The sequence below is a fragment of the Pinus tabuliformis genome, chromosome 3_2, assembly GCF_031772625.1.
Source record: "Pinus tabuliformis cultivar Carrire ecotype Pingquan chromosome 3_2, CPIR1, whole genome shotgun sequence".
Lineage (NCBI taxonomy): Eukaryota > Viridiplantae > Streptophyta > Pinopsida > Pinales > Pinaceae > Pinus > Pinus tabuliformis.
Window position 1 is genome coordinate 258,179,540 of NC_142302.1, and position 21,195 is coordinate 258,200,734.

Sequence of the window (21,195 nt, forward strand, 5' to 3'; positions counted from 1 at the left end):
ATCAGGTACAACTCATTTATACCTTGGATTTAAAAACCATGTTTTTAAAGCCAAGGTCGTGTCAATTTTGTAAAAAATAAGGAAATTTCAAAATTCTTCAAAATGCCGGCAATAACCCTGGTCTCCTCACTAGAGTCCATCAGATGGTCAACCTGCAAAAAGAACGGAGTTAAAGCACTCAAAAGATCAAATTCAGGACAAAGTGAACTCAAAACAGTGTTAAAGGTGAATGTCAAAACAAAAACATTAGAAAGTGGGTTTGGTAAGTTAATTTTTTCAAATTGGGCCTATAAAGAGTAAATTTCCCCTAAACAGCCTCATTATGCATTTGAGAGCTTGCAAAAACGAGTGAGAGGTCAAAAGAGGCGATTTGCAGAAAGTTGGAGTCATTCTCAGGGGCGCGACCACTCAGGCTCAGTGCGCGACCAGTTGGGTAGGGCGCGACCACTCAGCGACCCCTCTGCAGTGTATTTTTCTAAAGGGCGCGACCACTCAGGCAGGGCGCGACCACTCAGAGCAAGGGTGCGACCACTCAAGCTGTCTTCTACAGAACCACTCCAAATCGACTAAATCGCCCTCTTGCTTGCTCAACTGATCGAGGTAGGGTCTTCTAGTGCGTTTGAATGCTTGAAACATGAAATGATGGGCTTGCATATATATGTTTATCACCAAGAAATGTAAGGAGAAATGGATTTGGGTGATTGCTTGTTCATGTAGGCATTATGCTAGGGTTGATGTTTTTTCAAGGCTTTAAATCCCTATTTATTCCCTCCTTGTTTCCTATTAAATTCACAAATGTCATAATATGTTTATATATCTTATCTCATTTGCAATAAATACTAAATCTCTCATCCCAAATTCCTAAAACCCTATCCCTCCCCCAAATCCCTTTACAAAACCCTAATGCCCTTTCATGTATTCTACCCAAACCCTAATACCCTCCACACGGCAAGGAAAATAAATGAACAACAGCGAGGATAAAAAAATGTTATGTAAAAAGAGAAAAGAGCAATAATATGGCAAAATGACCAAATAAAAAAAAAAGATGTTGCTGTGCATAGTCATTGGAAAATAGAAGACACACTGCTGTTGCATATCCATAGCAAAAACAAGAAAAATGCAGCTGTGTATATGTATAAAATGGACATATTGCTGTAAATATTGTTTGCAAAAGAATATTGTTGTGTCTCCCCAAAACTAAGCCCTGTTTTCCTCTCTACCCCTTCCCTAAAATCCTGTTCAATTAAGATCCCTTTTCCCTTATGACAAGATGTAAAAGAAGCCTTGTTCCCCTATGACTAAATGTACATAAAATCCTTTGAAAAACACTGTTTACCTTATGATGTACATTGAAAAAACACAAAACTCAAAGGAGCAAGCTATCTATGCTGTCCTATACTCCTGTTGCAAATGCATGTCCTTTCCCTTGATGACTATCATACGTATTTTCCCTAATAAAGTATTTCTTTGCAAATGATTTCCTAATGATGGAAGATGAGATGATATGTTTGACATTTTGTGAATTATCCCTTAAAAATCCCTGTTTTTACATATTTTCCCATTCCTTATTAAAAATCCCTCCCCTAACATTTCCCTTATGATTTTTTCCCCTTGAAATCAGCATACTTCTCAGCATTTTTGCAGGCAAGGGCAGCAGTTTACTTTATCTATTTTCTCCACTTTGCTCAAAAGCACCATGTCAACCACTGAAACCTATGAGCAAGGTGATGACCGGTCTTCTTCCACAGAGGTTGAGGTACAGCGGAGGCCTCGTAGGGGAGGCAAAGGTGGTCATCATAAAAGAGAGGAGCCCAAGAAATTTTGAGAGTTTTGAGGCATTTTTAGCATTTTTGGGAATTTTACAGGTTTTGGCCATTTGACTGGTCTCACCCCGCGCGCGACCATACATGGGGGCAACTCAGAACGGGGAAAACTTTGCATTTTTGGAATTGTCATGCAAAAATACACTTGCCTATGGATGGGTTTCAGATTTTATGGAGATTTGGGTTTCCAAAAGCTCAAAATACATGCAAATTTTGACTTTCTGCCCCTATTTTGAGTTGCAGAAATCTGTCTTGGGAGAAATGGCTTTTGAGGGGTCAAATCAACTCCAAATTCAAAAATTCCGGTGGGGTTGGAAAGTAGACTCGCAGACCTTTCCAACGAGCTATCTTGCACCTGATTTGGACACCGGGAAGGCCCTCAAACAGAGCTGTGAATGTGCGCGACCAGTCAGAGTGATGTGCGCGACCAGTGAGGGAAATTTGCCTGTTTTGACCAGTTCGGCCAGCAAAACACTGTTTTCATCTTGGTTGACTTTTGAGGCATGTAAATGATGGATTTTTGTGTAATTTTCATGGCATTTAGATGTTTTGACTCTCCTTCATCACTTCTAGAAGATTCTTTGATGTAAATGGTAAATATTTAATGCATGGATAGGTTCCCTAAGTTTTAGAGGCAAGTTGTTTTGACTGCCTATTATCTAGTGCTCATTTTAGAATTAGTTGAAACAGCTCCTAGGAAGCTGAGCTCGACCCCTAGAGGTGGGGAAAAGAGTTAGATCATCTATATTATGCCTTCTCTTGCTCATTTTCATGGTTGGACTCTTGAGGGAGAAGCTCCTATTGTATATTTTACTTGTATCTCTGCAATTTGAGGAAAAGGAAGACCAGGGTTTTGCAGACATCATTGGGATTCTTGTGGACTCTTGTGTTGATGGTGTGTTCTCTTATTGTAATTGTAAGTGTGTTTATGTGTTCCATCTCTTTCTTTACTGCAGCTTATTAAACAAATGAAGTGATAAAGTTTGAATTCATGCTTGTCATGCTCAGCTTTCAAATTTGTTTAATGTTTATGTTTTCCACTGTCTAAAGAGGATTCAAAGTCATTGTTTGCCCTCTTTAGCTTCTCTTCTTTCCTCCTTGATCATCCATCTCAGCTAAAGGCATCAGCACAAACTCCTACCTTGCCCCAAAGACCCACCTGCAAAAACTGAGCTCAATCCCCGCACCTTGAATTGCACTCCCTCCAATTGCCACCAAAAACCCCAAAAGCTTTAAATCAACTCTCCTTATCAGTTTACTAGCCTAATATCAGTGTTACCTTGTTGGTCATCTCATCCCATTGAAGATCTACCGAGATTGACCGGAGAGAGCCTTCTCCTGCCCCGTAGGGCTAGCTACGACGCTGAATGGTTTGATGTAGCTTTGAGATTTGCCTTTTCAGCCTGAGGTGAAATTTCAAGTGCTAACATACTGGCGACCATACTGGGGAGAACATCTAATCCTTTGCTCATTGAACGTGTTATTTCATAAGTCTTAGACGGAGCCTGAAGTTACGCCAGGTAGCCTTCGAAAACGCTCTTGTTTTACATCAGCGCAAGTAGATAAACGCTGCTTCAGTCAATCTCCGTGAGCTTGTGAACGTAGCGCTTCATTGACTCTTTACCCCAGTACATATATCAAGTTAAGATCTGATTGTTGATGGTGAACAACGATCAGACACTTGACAGGCTGAAATCATTCACTTGGCGACTCTAAATCAGTTTTGAAGATCAGATCCAAAGACTCCACTGGAGGATGATCCTGACCAGCAGAAACATGAAAGGAGAACATGGCAAGATCAGGTATTCAAGTTGGAATTTCATCCAGGACATTTTGTTCTTTGTTGTAAATTATTTCTTCTCTTTTCCCGAGAATGTCAAGACTGTTTTGCAAAGCATATTGTATTTGAGAAGAGATCCTCGGCTTGCAGTTGATTCTTTCCCTTCGAAGGTTGTGAATACCAAAGATTTGCATGCCTTTGAGCTTGATCAAGATTCTTTTTCCGAATTTTGTGATGACCATCTTCAAATTGATGAGCCCCAAGAGACCAAGACTGATCCTATACCTGCTGTACATAACCCTACACCTTGTAAAATTCCAGATCGGTATAAACCTCTTGTTTTACCTTCGGTTCTTCATGCTTTCCCCAAAAGCTATGATCTATACTTGCCGAGGTTTGATGGTGAAAGTAAGGATGTCAACGCTGAGCAACATGTGCAGAATTTTGAGTTATTTCTTTACCTTTTTGAAGTCGATGATGAAGATGTTAGTATGAGGCTTTTTGCTCTTTCTTTGCAAGTTGAAGTTAAGAGTTGGTTCAAAACCCTGCCTGATGCAAGCATCTCAGATTTCCAGCAGTTCGTCAAAGTTTTTCTCGATAGGTGGATGATCGGGCAGAACCTTTTCTTGATTGTAGAAGAGTATAACCAGCTAAAAAGACTACCTGGGGAGACAATACAACAGTTTTCAGCTAGATTTAACCAAGTTTATTATTCGATGCCGGCTGATATAAGGCCTACTCCTAGATCTGCTCTCTTGCACTATCCGGGTGCCTTTGATCCGGAGATGGAGTTTCAGCTGAGAGAAAGGGATATTGCAACACTTCACGAGATGCAAAACAGTGCAGTAAGTGTAGAGGCTCATTTGTTGATCCGAAGGGCAAGGATGAAGGAAGAAGAGATGAAAAACATAGATCCGGCCGAATCTCTAGAGGTAAAGCTTGACGTTTTGGTAAGTGCAGTAGAAGAGATGATGGACAAGATCACCGCAAGGAATGATTATGATGTTCATGGCTCGCTGATTGAAGAAGAACAAGTTGCTGATCCAAAACATTTTGTTTCTGATCCCAGTTGTCATAGTGATTGTTTTATAGATCATTGTGAAGAAGAGAGAGCTGTTGATATGACGTGTATGTTTGATGATGATTTGCCTCAGTTTGATGAGTATGATGATGATTATGTTCTCCAAACAGAAGCTAATCTTGCAGACAAATCAACAGCTCGTTTGTGGGAGGAAGAAGTTCATTTTCAGCAGCTCGAATACAATGATCAGCCATCATATATCAGCTATGACAGTGACTAGGAAAGTGCAGCAAATTTTGAAGTAAGTGAAGGATCTTTGCCTTTTTGTTTTGATTCATGTCAGTTCATCAGAGACAACTTCCATGCAATCACAAATCCGTTGTTGACTAGTCTTGAATTGGATCCTCTTGAGCGCGATGAAAACCTGGTTCAAGACTTCTCATATTCAGATTTGCAACCTCCGAAAGCCATTGATTGCCCAGTTGCAGCTGAAGACTTGGAAGTGGACACACATGATTTAATGATTCAGGGTGACTCTGTACCATTTTGTTTTGAATCAATTCAGTTTTTGAAGGGTAGATTGCATAGTAAATCATTTAATGTTGAGGATGAGACAGATAACAAAATGCTTGAGTAGCCTGTAGCATCAGATTTGCAGCCACCAAATGAAATTGAAGGGCAGATTACAGATGAAGGTATAGCAGCCGAAATACATGATTTGATGATGCAACAAGATTCTATTCCCTTTTGTTTCGAAACATTTCAGTTTATAAGGCAGAATCTTCGTAAAATCTCTCAAGAAAAAGATGAACAGCTAGAAGGATGTCATACATCTTCAATGGATACATTGCAGCAGTCTTTTCAAGTTTTTCATGATCCCATAGCTGATGTTTTGGATGAGTTTTGCAGTCAAAATCTATCTCCATTGACTACATGTGAGCTTGAAAAATGTGCTGATATGAATTTGATCTGGCAGTCAGTTTCTTCGTCATTTTCAGCAGGGGTCTCATCACAAGGCTCAGATCAAAGTTTGCATGCATGGTATGAGGAAAAGAGAAGTAATCCATTGGATGAGCTAAGTTCCAGTGAGCTTGAATTTCAAGATCCTTATGCAGTGTTTTTGGAGGCAGATAGAGAGTTCGTATCATTCAACGGATCTGTTTCTAAGTTGCCATCAGAGTTGCCTTTCAGTAGTTCTCTCTTGTTGTTCATAAGCGAACACTTGTGGAGAATTCGAACAGCAGACGGGATACTTACTTGGTTGCATTGGTTGTTTCATTTCACTTGATCAGGTGATGAATGAAACTGTTAGGGTAGGTTGTGTTGAATAAGCTCCACTTTGAGCATCATTTTCAGTTTGTCGGTTGTGTTTAAGTGTTGAGTCAGTTTTTAGTTGAGTCATGAGTCCTTTATGAGTCAATTTTTAGTCTTGTTGTTAAGTTAGTTTGTCTCAGTTTTCAGTCATGCATTTCAGCTTGAGCTTATGACTCCATTGCCCAATGAGTAAGGCACTGGAAAGCTCTCCCAGAGGTCTAGGGTTCTTGGCACCTCCAAGGAGCTACCATCCCCATTGGAGCCAATGTTAGTGTCGGTCATGATGCCCTCCATCAGTGATCAAAAAACTCTTTGCATATGCATAAGTAGGTGTCTCATCGATGTCAGTTTTGCATTCCATTAGGCATGCCATAAAACTGATGGAGGAGCTGGTCCTTGTTCCCTTCTTGGCTTTGCTGGATCAGGTCATATCAGTTAATGAACTTGTGTCACTCTTGTTTTGTTTTGTCTTGAAGTCCAAAGTCTTAGGTCTAGGGTTTCAGTCAAATGTCATTGCAAGATCATGAGTCAGAGGTCCATGGGTCCCCAGCAAGCCGGAAGGAGGTATGTAAATATGTTTCATTGATATTTTCATCAGGTACAGCTCATTTATACCTTGGATTTAAAAACCATGTTTTTAAAGCCAAGGTCATGTCAATTTTGTAAAAAATAAGGAAATTTCAAAATTCTTCAAAATGCCGGCAATAACCCTGGTCTCCTCACTAGAGTCCATCCGATGGTCAACCTGCAAAAAGAACGGAGTTAAAGCACTCAAAAGATCAAATTCAGGACAAAGTGAACTCAAAACAGTGTTAAAGGTGAATGTCAAAACAAAAACATTAGAAAGTGGGTTTGGTAAGTTAATTTTTTCAAATTGGGCCTATAAAGAGTAAATTTCCCTCTAAACAGCCTCATTATGCATTTGAGAGCTTGCAAAAACGAGTGAGAGGTCAAAAGAGGTGATTTGCAGAAAGTTGGAGTCATTCTCAGGGGCGCGACCACTCAGGCTCAGTGCGCGACCAGTTGGGTAGGGCGCGACCACTCAGCGACCCCTCTGCAGTGTATTTTTCTAAAGGGCGCGACCACTCAGAGCAGGGGCGCGACCACTCAAGCTGTCTTCTACAGAACCACTCCAAATCGACTAAATCGCCCTCTTGCTTGCTCAACTGATCGAGGTAGGGTCTTCTAGTGCGTTTGAATGCTTGAAACATGAAATGATGGGCTTGCATATATATGTTTATCACCAAGAAATGTAAGGAGAAGTGGATTTGGGTGATTGCTTGTTCATGTAGGCATTATGCTAGGGTTGATGTTTTTTCAAGGCTTTAAATCCCTATTTATTCCCTCCTTGTTTCCTATTAAATTCACAAATGTCATAATATGTTTATATATCTTATCTCATTTGCAATAAATACTAAATCTCTCATCCCAAATTCCTAAAACCCTATCCCTCCCCCAAATCCCTTTACAAAACCCTAATGCCCTTTCATGTATTCTACCCAAACCCTAATACCCTCCACACGGCAAGGAAAATAAATGAACAACAGCAAGGATAAAAAAATGTTATGTAAAAAGAAAAAAGAGCAATAATATGGCAAAATGACCAAATAAAAAAAAAGATGTTGCTGTGCATAGTCATTGGAAAATAGAAGACACACTGCTGTTGCATATCCATAGCAAAAACAAGAAAAATGCAGCTGTGTATATGTATAAAATGGACATATTGCTGTAAATATTGTTTGCAAAAGAATATTGTTGTGTCTCCCCAAAACTAAGCCCTGTTTTCCTCTCTACCCCTTCCCTAAAATCCTGTTCAATTAAGATCCCTTTTCCCTTATGACAAGATGTAAAAGAAGCCTTGTTCCCCTATGACTAAATGTACATAAAATCCTTTGAAAAACACTATTTACCTTATGATGTACATTGAAAAAACAAAAAACTCAAAGGAGCAAGCTATCTATGCTGTCCTATACTCCTGTTGCAAATGCATGTCCTTTCCCTTGATGACTATCATACGTATTTTCCCTAATAAAGTATTTCTTTGCAAATGATTTCCTAATGATGGAAGATGAGATGATATGTTTGACATTTTGTGAATTATCCCTTAAAAATCCCTGTTTTTACATATTTTCCCATTCCTTATTAAAAATCCCTCTCCTAACATTTCCCTTATGATTTTTTCCCCTTGAAATCAGCATACTTCTCAGCATTTTTGCAGGCAAGGGCAGCAGTTTACTTTATCTATTTTCTCCACTTTGCTAAAAAACACCATGTCAACCACTGAAACCTATGAGCAAGGTGATGACCAGTCTTCTTCCACAGAGGTTGAGGTACAGCGGAGGCCTCGTAGGGGAGGCAAAGGTGGTCATCATAAAAGAGAGGAGCCCAAGAAATTTTGAGAGTTTTGAGGCATTTTTAGCATTTTTGGGAATTTTACAGGTTTTGGCCATTTGACTGGTCTCACCCCGCGCGCGACCATACATGGGGGCAACTCAGAACGGGGAAAACTTTGCATTTTTGGAATTGTCATGCAAAAATACACTTGCCTATGGATGGGTTTCAGATTTTATGGAGATTTGGGTTTCCAAAAGCTCAAAATACATGCAAATTTTGACTTTCTGCCCCTATTTTGAGTTGCAGAAAGCTGTCTTGGGAGAAATGACTTTTGAGGGGTCAAATCAACTCCAAATTCAAAAATTCCGGTGGGGTTGGAAAGTAGACTCGCAGACCTTTCCAACGAGCTATCTTGCACCTGATTTGGACACCGGGAAGGCCCTCAAACAGAGCTGTGAATGTGCGCGACCAGTGAGAGTGATGTGCGCGACCAGTGAGGGAAATTTGCCTGTTTTGACCAGTTCGGCCAGCAAAACACTGTTTTCATCTTGGTTGACTTTTGAGGCATGTAAATGATGGATTTTTGTGTAATTTTCATGGCATTTAGATGCTTTTACTCTCCTTCATCACTTCTAGAAGATTCTTTGATGTAAATGGTAAATATTTAATGCATGGATAGGTTCCCTAAGTTTTAGAGGCAAGTTGTTTTGACTGCCTATTATCTAGTGCTCAGTTTAGAATTAGTTGAAACAGCTCCTAGGAAGCTGAGCTCGACCCCTAGAGGTGGGGAAAGGAGTTAGATCATCTATATTATGCCTTCTCTTGCTCATTTTCATGGTTGGACTCTTGAGGGAGAAGCTCCTATTGTATATTTTACTTGTATCTCTGCAATTTGAGGAAAAGGAAGACCAGGGTTTTGCAGACATCATTGGGATTCTTGTGGACTCTTGTGTTGATGGTGTGTTCTCTTATTGTAATTGTAAGTGTGTTTATGTGTTCCATTTCTTTCTTTACTGCAGCTTATTAAACAAATGAAGTGATAAAGTTTGAATTCATGCTTGTCATGCTCAGCTTTCAAATTTGTTTAATGTTTATGTTTTCCACTGTCTAAAGAGGATTCAAAGTCATTGTTTGCCCTCTTTAGCTTCTCTTCTTTCCTCCTTGATCATCCATCTCAGCTAAAGGCATCAGCACAAACTCCTACCTTGCCCCAAAGACCCACCTGCAAAAACTGAGCTCAATCCCCGCACCCTGAATTGCACTCCCTCCAATTGCCACCAAAAACCCCAAAAGCTTTAAATCAACTCTCCTTATCAGTTTACTAGCCTAATATCAGTGTTACCTTGTTGGTCATCTCATCCCATTGAAGATCTACCGAGATTGACCGGAGAGAGCCTTCTTCTGCCCCGTAGGGCTAGCTACGAGGCTGAATGGTTTGATGTAGCTTTGAGATTTGCCTTTTCAGCCTGAGGTGAAATTTCAAGTGCTAACACAGCACATCGTAAACATGAGGAAGCTGAAGCGAATGGAGGAGGGAAGCCAGAAGGTCGAGCGAGTGTTGAGGAAGCCGAAGCTCAAGCGAGCGAGGAGGAAGCCAAAGAGCCATTGAGTAAGCGGAAATGAATAAACAAAGGCATGACAATGTATAAAACAGTAAAAACAGAGAACTATTGTTGCTGTTGTTGTTGGAGCTGTTTTTTTTGGTGTGGCAAAGAACCAGAATATGAGGTAGCAGAAGCAGCAGAGGTGGTTAAGCATTGTATGAAGTTGCTGGTGAACGTTGGTGAAGGCTGCTGCAGCTGCTGAAAGTTGCTGAAATACGCTGGAGGAAATAGAGGCCGTGTGAGGGTCCAACAGAACAGAAAGAGGGTGCAGCAGAACAGAAAGAGGGATGAAGGACCAACAAAACGGTAGGCAGTCAAAGGGGAGAAGCAGCCAGCAGAGAAACAGTCATGCTGAAGCATTCACTGTGACAATGAGAACATAAGCTTGAACAGAAAATTGTTCTTTATATAGAGTTTAGTGCAGCTAACAGTAGAGTGACTAAAGCTGTGTGAAGACATTATCAGAGAGCAAAATGGCTATTGGAGACTATGTGTGGCCAGTGTGCAGAGTTGTAAAGACTCATTCATAAGAAGACTGGATGTCATTGATACTGTAGCTTGGAGACTACAGTGAAGCTGTAAATAGACAGAACTCAGTAGAGAAGAGTTCTGAGAGCAGAAGGATTGGAGTCCTTGGGGCTGGTGCCTCAGAAGCAAGAAGGATAGGAGTCCTTAGGGCTGGTGCCATAGAAGTAAGTAGGATTGGAGTCCTTGGGGTCGATGCCTCAGAAGTAGGAAGGATTGAAGTCCTTGGGAGTTTGTGTTCCTAAGTCCAAGATTGGTGTCTTGGCGAAATAGAGTTGGTGCTCTGGATGTTGGAGCCTCACCAAAGTCCAAGTTGGAGCTTGGCAACTGATTGTAACCATCTATATATTGTATCTATTTTACTGCACAGTTTATATTAATAAAAGCATTTATTCTTACTGTTCATCTTGTGTTCTGAATATTTTTGTTTTAACTGGTAAAACAATAGTGGGAAAAAGAAATACTGATTCACCCCCTCTCAGTATTTCCAACATTCCATTCATGACAATGACTCAATTGACTCCATGACAAACCTAGAAGCACTCAATGGGTGCTTAATCTATACAAATATTTTTTCCTTGAGCATGAAACCCATGCCTTAAGAATAACAATAATATTTTTTCTTTCTCCTTACATCAAATACATAAAATCATGATTACCTATGTCATTATGAAATCCGAACCTAGTTACATATTTCAACACTCCCTCTTAACTAGGGAGGTATTCATAATTCATACAAGGTACTTAGACATTCTCAAACTGAAGAATTCTCATAAAAAGAGTTAGATTGGTAAGCCATCTCATAAGCTATCTTAACAGAGTATAGCAGAGCATCTTATTATACCAACTAGCATTGTCACATAGCAAGGTCTTAACTAACAACTCTATCTCTCCACAAGATAAAAGCACAATGCTTGCGAGACCAATCACTGATAAACACCATCATCATTGTCTCTCAAGGCACATATCCCACCCGGGTGTTCACAAGGTCTGTCCTTCTAGGACAATTCCTATCTTGGAATGACACATTCTCAAGGAATTTCCTCTTCGACTACTCTTGCCTATTGGATGTCGTACCTCATCCTCAAAGAGTATCATAATCAATCTCAGATGCTTACCCAATTCCCCATTCTTTCTTCACAACATGAAGACAAGAACGCTGTGTCTATCTCTCCCTCTCAACTAGGGAAGATATACTCATTCCTATAAAAGGAATATGCCCAAGCTCTCTCTTACCCAAGGACTTGTCCAAGCTCCCTCTTAACTAGGGACTTGTTACCAACAAAAACAATCTGCTCTTTGGTGGAGATCACGGTACAATCAGCTACTTGTAGGGCTCCTCCTTTCGATGTCATGAACTTCATCTTCTTCATTATGGAGCCTTCATCTCCTAGATTTTTTTTGTAGGGCATCGACCATCCATCACTTTCCTTCAACGAACCATAGGGTTGAACCAATATTCATGTCATCCTTCTTAGCATCGGAAAGTGATATTCCAATCCACATCTGACCTTTCTTTCAGGATCTTACATCCATTCCCATGACTTCTAGTTGTAGGTGACATCTACAGCTCTCTTTCGGTAGCCCTGTTTCAACCCAACTAGATGTTGTTCAAAAAAAAAAAAAGAACATCAAATCAAAGTTACATTTTATGATGGTCTTTCATCATGACATTTGCATCTTGCAATATCAACATACTGCACATTCATAAACACATCTCCAAGACATTCAATGTCAAGGGTCTCCTTCCTTTATAGACTTCATCCGGGTTTTCATACCTTCTTTATGGAGATGTCATACCCAATTCTTCTAGTCATCGGATGTTGATCACTTATCTTAGCTTATGTGACTATAGTTGCATCTTTTATGAACTCTTCTTCCTTTCTTCGCATATTGCTCCCCATGAACTTCTATACATAGTTCCTTCATCTTGTCAACCACCTCATATTCCATATGAGGTCACATTATGTTGATTTCATCTTATCAATATGTGAACTAGTTCAACACATATGCCTTCATGCATCTTTCCAAAGAAATCCTTTTTCTTCGATCATGCTCATAAGATAGAGTATTCACCCATGCAATTTGCAACTATATGATGACATGACTTAATCTATAAAATATATACATACCTCTTTTCTCCCTTTGGTCATCTAGACTTCCTTCGACAACTTCCTTTCCTTGCTTGAAAGTACTTCAACATGCTGCACTCCTTTGTTACCATACCATCATCCTTCTAAACAATGGGTCCCACACAAGGTGGAATTCTTAGCGAGACACTTGCTTCTTCCAAGTAGAGGTGAACCTTTTAATTAAGATTCCAATGGAGGATCTTGATTATCCTCATCTTGCAAATGCTCCTTCCTAATGATGATGATGTATGATGATTTCTTTCTATCTTCTCTCATGCTAGATGACTTTCTTCCAACCATATTACTTATTTCGGTTGTCTTTCCATGCTTTCAATGAGGATACCATGAGGTACTTGCTTTCTATCATGATGACTGCTGCGACCATGTAGACTTCTGTTTCAACTATTCTTTCAAGCTTCTATAATGATGTCATGAGCTCTTTTTTGCTTCAATCATATGCTTCTAATATGATGCCATCTGCTAATATTATGCATCCTGTCAATGCTTCCTACCATGATAATTATTTTTTACAAAACTGAAAAGAACCAAGTGAAGGAGATTATCTCAGTCATAGTAGAGACGTTTCACTTCCTCCTTTGATTTCTACTTTTCAGGTTCTTGCACTTCTTCTGCGACATGGGCTTCATTCCTTTCTTTCCTTTTCTTGTTGTCCTTCTTGAGTTTCAGGCCATTTGTCTTGAAATGTCGAAATTCCTGACAACCATAGCATTGGATCTTTGACATATCGATCTTCTTCTTTTTCTGAGGACCAAATTTCCCAAACTTCCCTTTTCTCCTAGCCATGGCAGCAAATGCTTGAACTTGTTCATTTGACCCCACTTCACTTTTTTCCTTCAACCTTGTTTCCTCAATCTTACATAATGACCAAAGTTCATTGCATGGGTGGCTTCCTTCTTCCATAGATGCTTGATACGAAGTTGTCCCATTCATCAGGTAGTGCATTGAGAAAAATGGTGGTCATTTCTTTGTTGGACATTATTTCCCCCAACTGTTGCAGTTGGTCTCGTCTCGTATTTGTGACACCCTCATAAGATATGAGGCTATCCCTTCGTCCTTTGATATTTTCATCTTGTATAACTCGGTTCTCAGAGATATAATTTCTCCTGTAGTGATTATGGAGAACAATTCTACCAACTTGTCATAAATGTCTTTTGAATTCTCCAATTTTGCTACATAAGGGATGAGAGAATCTTTGATTGATTATATAAGGATTCTTTAAGCCCTTATTTCCCTTTCATATATTTTGCTAGAGCTTGAGCTTCTTCTTTTGGTGGTTTAGTGATTGAACCCTTAACATGTCCAATGACTTCATTTTCTATGAGGATCAAATCTGTCCTCTTCTTCCATGCAAGGAAATTTGATGACCCAACCAATTTATTGTTTTCCTTGCTGAATGAAGTCATTTTGATAGTAGATTCAGTCATAGATATACGGATACTTACTTGTCAAGTGAAGATGCTCCTTTGATGGTGATATCTTCAACTTGATGCCTTCTTGATTTTGATGATGATAGATGATGTTTGCTTCCTTGAAGATGATAATACTTCTTCTAGAGATGTCTTTCTTCAAATATGCTTGAGATGCGAGGGAGATCACTTTGATGTCTTTGATGATGATGGCAATCCTTCTTCTTACTTCCTTGGATTATAGTGTAGAATGAGGAAGGCTTCCCAAGGTGCTTCAAATGTAGAGTCCTTCTTTGATTGAGTGGAGGTAGGGTCCTTCTTGAAAGTAGAGTTTTTGAGGTCTTTTACTTGATATTGCAACTAGATTGTAGACTTCCTTGATTTTCCTTATATCCCCCTTGATGGTTTGATGTCCTCTTTGGTTTCTTGGCCTTCTTGATATTCCTTTTGATGGTCCTTCTTCAAGCTGCCTTTCCTTGTCTTGTCCCTTTAGCTCTAATACCATGTTGAGAAATCTAGGGGCAGCTAGATTAGGTGATTTCTCTTACTTTGATAACTGCTTGTGATGTGATTTTACTTAACTTGATTAACTTCTTCTTTCATTTGATTATAATTAGTATTCTTATCATCAAACAACTACCAAACCATAAAGAACAATGAGACTAGAGGACACAAAATATAGGCTATCAGTGAGGGCCAAAACCTCTCCTCTTGAGAGGAAAACCCACAAGAACTCCTCTTTTATAGAACTTCAAATGACGAATTCCAAGACCTATGACCCTTCACCAATACCCCTCCAAGACCAAGTCAAATTTCTCCCTTGAAGAGCTTCCTTCTCATCAAGTCATCTCAAGTCAAACTTGCCTCGTAGCAGCCTTCACTTCTCTTTTGACCAAGAATTTGGACCTGCAACTTTGATTGTAATTTCGGCGTGCAATTTTTGGCCCTGTTGCAAAAACCCTAGATGGCACGTGTAAGGTTTTGTGGTGATTTTATCCTCCTCTCTCCTTTGCTTGAGTAGTAGCTTCTTCGCTTGCAACTCGACTTACATAATGGGATCTCTTTTACTTGTTTTCAGCCTCTTATTGTGACTACAATAATTCAGCTTCTGCTGCAACAAATAGTAGCCAAACTTCTTCGCACGTGTGAGGAATTTCAGCCCTAAAATAGTCTTCAAATTTCGGATTCTCCCTTCTAGAAGTCTTCTCTTCCTTTGCTGGCTTTTAGGTCACCTCTCCTTGCTTTTATCAAACTTTTTGATGCTTGGATAGATGCTCTTTGAATGAGGTCGAATAATTCTATTTATAGGCTTCTTAGAGTGCCCTAATAGGCTGACTTGTCCTTCTAGGTAGCTCGACTTGTCCTTCTAGGTAGGCCGACTTGTTCCTTTTGAAAGCCGACATTGTTGTAGCACTATGACAAGGTCTTGGAGGGTCTTTGACTCTAATTTGACTCTAATAAATTTTCTTTACAATATGTAACATGCCCAAAAGGGTCTTCCATACATGACAATGACTCACTTGATTCGATGACAAACTTAGAAGCACTCAATGGGTGCTTGACCTATAAAAATAAATTTTCCTTGAGCATGAAACCCATGCCTTAAGAATAACAATAATAAATTTATTTTATCTGTACATCAAATACATAAAATCATGATTACACGTCATTATGAAAACTGAACCTAGTTACATATTTCAATGCTCATAACCTTGATGACTGTCCCATGTCCCCATAAGTGAGAATATGGCAAGGGAGAGGGAGAGGATGCTAATGGAGGGTTGCCTAGAAATATCATAGAGAGAGGTAGTGTAGGAAAACCTGGATTAAGAATCATGACCTTTCAGGGCTCCCATGTGTCTCGATAAGGAAAAAAGTCCAGTGTGGAGAGTACATCATCTTGGAAGGTATTGAGTGAGGACTAAACTAAATTGTTACAATTCCAACAAGTAATGGAGATAGATATAGACCCCCCTTGGCTCCATTGATTGTGTCATTTGAAAGGCCAAGGCCGTGACCACCTTACAAGGGAAAGCCATGAATGACAACACTGAGATCCCATATCACCATCCATTTATTCTCTTTCCTAGAAGCCATAACCCAGACTCTTACTTTCTTGAGTTTGATTGATTACATTTGTGTGAGATTGACATCTCTTGTTGGGGAGTGAGATGAGCGTCTTCTTGGCTTTCAAAGCATGCAAGAGATGCTCTAAGTAGCACATCCAAATTAAAAGTGTGGAATTAGTAGATCTCCAAACTCTCCCGAGTTGGACATCTCTAAGGTCCAAGGAGTCATGAAGCAAAGTGAGGCTTGTTTGTAGCAGGTTAGATGAGGAGGGAAGACTAAGCATTCTAAAATTTAACTCCTTAATCAACCCAAGTCTTTCCTCTTTAAATTTGGCCTTGACCACAGTCTACAATTTGAAGTGCCTTGTTTTCCTTGACAACTTGGACACAAGAATTCTATTTGATTTGTTTTTAAACAGTATATTGTTGTGTTTCCTTTTCTTGTTTAAATTGTTCTTGTTGGTTTCAGGTTTCTACTTTCGTATTCTTTAGGTCCAAAATTTCAAACTGTAGCAAACCAGCATTGCTTTGAGATGGTCAAGGGGTTTGCGATTTCTGCTCAAATACTATTTATTTCAATGATGATTCTTGAAGTCAACCTCGACAAGTTTATCCTTAACGTTTGCAACTATTGACAATAGGGTAAGGATATTAGGTTCAACCTTAGCAAGTTTGTCCATTAGGGATTTAATTCGCATTGTCTTTAGGGAGATCTCTTAAGGAGGGTAGAGCTATAATGGTGTGGTTGTTGGGCTATAGGTGACCTTGAAATCACTTGTAGATGGCATGCTAAAATGAAATTAATTTTCTTGTATAACAAATTCTTGTTGGGTCAACCAAAGGGGTAGAGGCCATCTTTTGGCAACTTGACAGCTGATGGACATTTATATCCCAATGATATGACGTTACTTACCCAAGTACTTACATTTTCATTTGTATGTCTAATAGTTTAGAAACATACCTTGTCCTAGCCATAACTGGGAGCAATTGTGAGCATAAGGGGTTTGCCAGGATAGGTCTGTTGTGAGAAGATGACACCTGACATCCAAGTTGAGCTGATGTGGGGTTGTAGAGGCATAAGTCATACTATTGCAGGTTGGCAGATAGTAGCTGGGCACGGGGAGGGGTTAACTCAAGGTGAAAAGCTGGAATGACAGGAATGCCTGAGCCTTGTTGGGTTGCAGTGAGCGTGCAAGGAGTAGGGCCCTAAGGTTGTCATGAGTCTGTAGGGAGTAGAGCCTTGTTGGGTTACAAGGTTATGTTGACCTGATATAGGCCTAAGGAAATGTGAGTTGCTGTGGGAAATATCCACTAGTCTCCATAGAGCTTATATTTCTCTGAAGGTAAGGCAACATCCAACGAAGAGCAAAACGATGAGGTAAGCACACATCTCAAACATTTGAGGAGTAGAATATAGAATGTTTGAGTAGCAGAGCCCTAAAGGGTCACAACTCACAAGATAGGCCACTTCGATGCAGTACTAGCCTATAGGGCAATGTGGTTCAACCTAGGGAGTATTCAGTGAATCAGTAGTGTTCATAAAGTATATGTATTTCTCAAACAAGAAGGAAACATTTGATGGGAAGCAAGTTGCTCTTTAGAGTGGGTAGAAGGGAATATCTATTACTGTGTGTCTGTGTAAACCTCTAGCCATATTAAAAAAATGATACATATACCCACAACACACACATGCGCAAGTTCAGTACAGGTCCACCTTAAGTTTTAACATGATATTTTTAAGCATCAAGAAGTTGACACCCAATGCGTTAATAGATTTGGGGTTAAAATTGATTTTTGATTAATAGGGTGCCCTGTCAGCAGTTGCTGTGTTTTTTTATAACATTGATGCTTTTCCCTGCATATTGTTGGATTCGTGAGGGTATTTTGTTCCTTCTTCAACATTATCCATTTCTTCGATTAAAATGTTCATACTTTTCATATTATCTGATAGGTTGCAGGAGTTTTCAGTTGAGACAGCAATTGCAGTAATAGTTGATGGAGGGGCCACTTTCCGAATCGATACTCAGAATTTGAGGGATATTCATTTTCGAATAGATTCCTTGTACCAGTTCATTGGAGAGCTTCTTATTCAACCTGGTTTGCAACCTCATCAGGTCTTTTCCTTACCAGTTTATCTCTTGTTTGTTTGTTTAGTCCCGATGTAAGATATAAGTAGCCTAGTAGATGCAGTTTTTCAGCTCGCAGGTGCTTCTGCAATGCAATGCAAACAGTATTGTATCAGTTTAATAATGGTGTGTGAATGCAGGCAATCCTGCAAGCAAGGGTGGGAAGGAATGTAGATGGCATGGACATGCATCTTTATCGAAAGTCCTTGCAACTGCGTAGGCAATTTGAGGCAAAATACATGGGCATGCAGTCCACTTGACAGCTTTTATGTTTATCACACTGAAAGTGAGTGGAATGCCACTTTTTTGTGATGGCACGGAGATTCAGTTGAGCAGATTTTTCAAATATTTTAATTCAGATTTAGCTTATCTTCTGAATATTTTCAGTGTATTAATGTTTTATTACTTGCGTAGAAATGGAATGGTAGTTCTGGTTATGCAATCTACTTGGGTTGGACGATGCTAACTTTTAAGAGCTTACCAGTTTTTTAGTTGGATACTTTAGTATATCGAGCTTTGTTTTGCATGAGCATATGAATTGTAGCTTAGAATATTGCTATTAACTTGCAATTTTGCATAATTATTTTATGTCATGCAGCCTAAACACTTTGATTTCTAGTTGAGGTTCAAGTCAAAATTTGACATGCTAAAACTCTGAACACACTGTATTTCATTTAGCCAAATGAGTTTCGACATATGTACAACCACATGGCAAATGATATAAAATGGTTATATAAACTCTTCTTAGTATATTTAAAAATTGATTTCTATTGAGTTTCTTTTTTCCTGTTATAGGATTATATATAACATGTGACATACTAACTTCATTTCATAGTTTGATTTGGTCTTAGGGCTATCCTAACCTGGTTCAGTATTAAGTAGCCTAGGGTATTATGATAATATGAACAATATTTAGTGGTAAAGGGATTTTCAAGTATATCTATCATGTTCGATACTTGGAAAACATATCGTGACTATTTGCACCATTTTGTTGCATGCACTCTTTATAATCAGTTTGAATTCAACACAAGCAAGATCTCTTGTAGTCATTCTTGGTCTTCTTATTTTCATCTTATTAGTTTGGGATTGCTACAACATTGATTTGAGAATCTTAATGAAGCATTTCCATGTTCAAGTTATCAGTATGTTTCCTTGTGTTTATCAGTACTTATATTAGCAACTCTAATCCATCTTTTTGCTTCTACTTGAATACATGACTAAGATATGTTCCTAGAGGAGTTAAATTTCATGTTAAAAATCTCATATCTGTTTGTTGGTCATAAAAGTTTCTATTGTTTGGAGTGGAATTATCTGGTTTTGACTCACATTTTTGTTGGTATTGCCTCAACCTTTATTTATAAGCTTGTGTATCTGTAGCATATCTAGATCCTCTAGCCCACCTTGTCTCAAAAAGGTTCGTCTTCCAAATTTTGGACTACTACTACATTGAGATTTTTTTGCGTCGAGCATTTGTTGGAGCTGAAGTCTTGCAATGGTGGCAAAGTGAAATTTTGATGTGTCTGACATGTCAAAGGATGGATGAAGTTATAAACATTGACCTGTAGGTTGAGAGTGGTGATGTCGACAACGGCCTGTGCTAGAGGTGTCAACAAAGATCTAAGGTGATGGTTGACGCCGATGTTAGAAATCTGCTATTAGAAACTGCAAATGGCTCATTTACTTTTAACGTTATGCAGTTTCTAATCTTAATGTGACGTTATGCAGTTTCTAAATCTGCTATTAGAAACTGCAAATGGCTCATTTACTTTTAACGTTACGCAGTTTCTAATCTTAATGTGACGTTATGCAGTTTCTAAATCTGCTATTAGAAACTGCAAATGGCTCATTTACTTTTAACGTTATGCAGTTTCTAATCTTAATGTGACGTTATGCAGTTTCTAATCTTAATGTGACCCGATTAATTAAGTCATAAATAGATCATTCTATAATTAAAGCATTAGATCTGTGATTAATCTTAAGCGTTGAATTGGTATATGATGGACGTACCAGATTTAGAGTTAAATGATATATAAAGGATTGGGTCCTCTCTCTCCCTGCCATGAGTCGCATTCTTCTCCATTAAGAAACGCATAAAGAAATAGGGTTAGAGAGAGAAACCGAATTCTGAGAAGAAGAGTAACCGTCAGGAGTCAGAAGAAAGTAGATGGCAGCCATTACATCTTCCGCTATTAATCAAGGTATGTCATCTTAAACAATAGATCATATTAAGTTTTGTTTGTGAAATATTCGGTATTGATGATCTTTGGGCTGTTAATTGAATTGTTCATAATTAATCAAGAAAGATCTCAGAGATATTAAAAAAAATATATATATATATTTTACATTTGGTATCAGAGCCACCAATCAATAACTGAATATTTCCTATGATTGCAATTGATTTGTTCTGTGCTTTACTCATGATGTTAATCAAATCCTGCGCATGCTTCACAACGAAACTAATCTATAGATTCGTTTCGCCCATCGTGGGTTAAGATTCGTGATCCGACCGTCGGATATAGAGTTTTCGACCTTTCTTTACAATTTCAGAGTTTTTAGGGTCTTTTCGTGCATCATTTACTGTTTTGGCTTTGCACGATTAAAGTTTACTGGTACAAAATAATTGTTTGAAATTTGGGCATAAAAGTAATTGTTCTGTGACTGATTGTTTTGCATAAAGTATGTGTTATAAATCATTTATGCACATGAGATTTATGATTTTGTTAATCACCAAAGTGGTCAAAATCAGAATAATCATTTAGTGCATAAGTGACATAATGATTATTGATAGAAATTGCCAGTTATAATAATACCAATTAAAACTGGCGTCACTAATGATAGAACCTGAGAACTTACCCAAAGGAAAGTCTTGTTCTATAACTAGTTGACATGATGAGGTTTAATAGATATTTTGATTAAATAAATATTGATCATCCAAAGATGTCAGTTCTATTTAATTGAATATATTTATTACCTACTTATGTTTTGGTATTTAATTATGTTAAGTATAAGATAGTATCTACCCAAAGGAGTGCTATATTAT

The 21,195-nt window shown here is 38.8% G+C and overlaps 1 protein-coding gene across 1 annotated transcript in view; it reads left to right on the forward strand.

Moving 5' to 3' along the window:
* MDO1 (telomere-capping, CST complex subunit) overlaps positions 1–18,773 on the forward strand; it is a 66,159-nt gene extending 47,386 nt beyond the window's left edge. The window contains exons 2-3 of the mRNA XM_089416211.1: positions 17,981–18,143; positions 18,296–18,773. Coding sequence (XP_089272337.1) covers positions 17,981–18,143; positions 18,296–18,415 — 283 coding nt within the window. The 3' untranslated portion in view covers positions 18,416–18,773. The remainder of the gene's footprint in view (positions 1–17,980; positions 18,144–18,295) is intronic.
* The last annotated feature ends 2,422 nt before the right edge of the window (positions 18,774–21,195 follow it).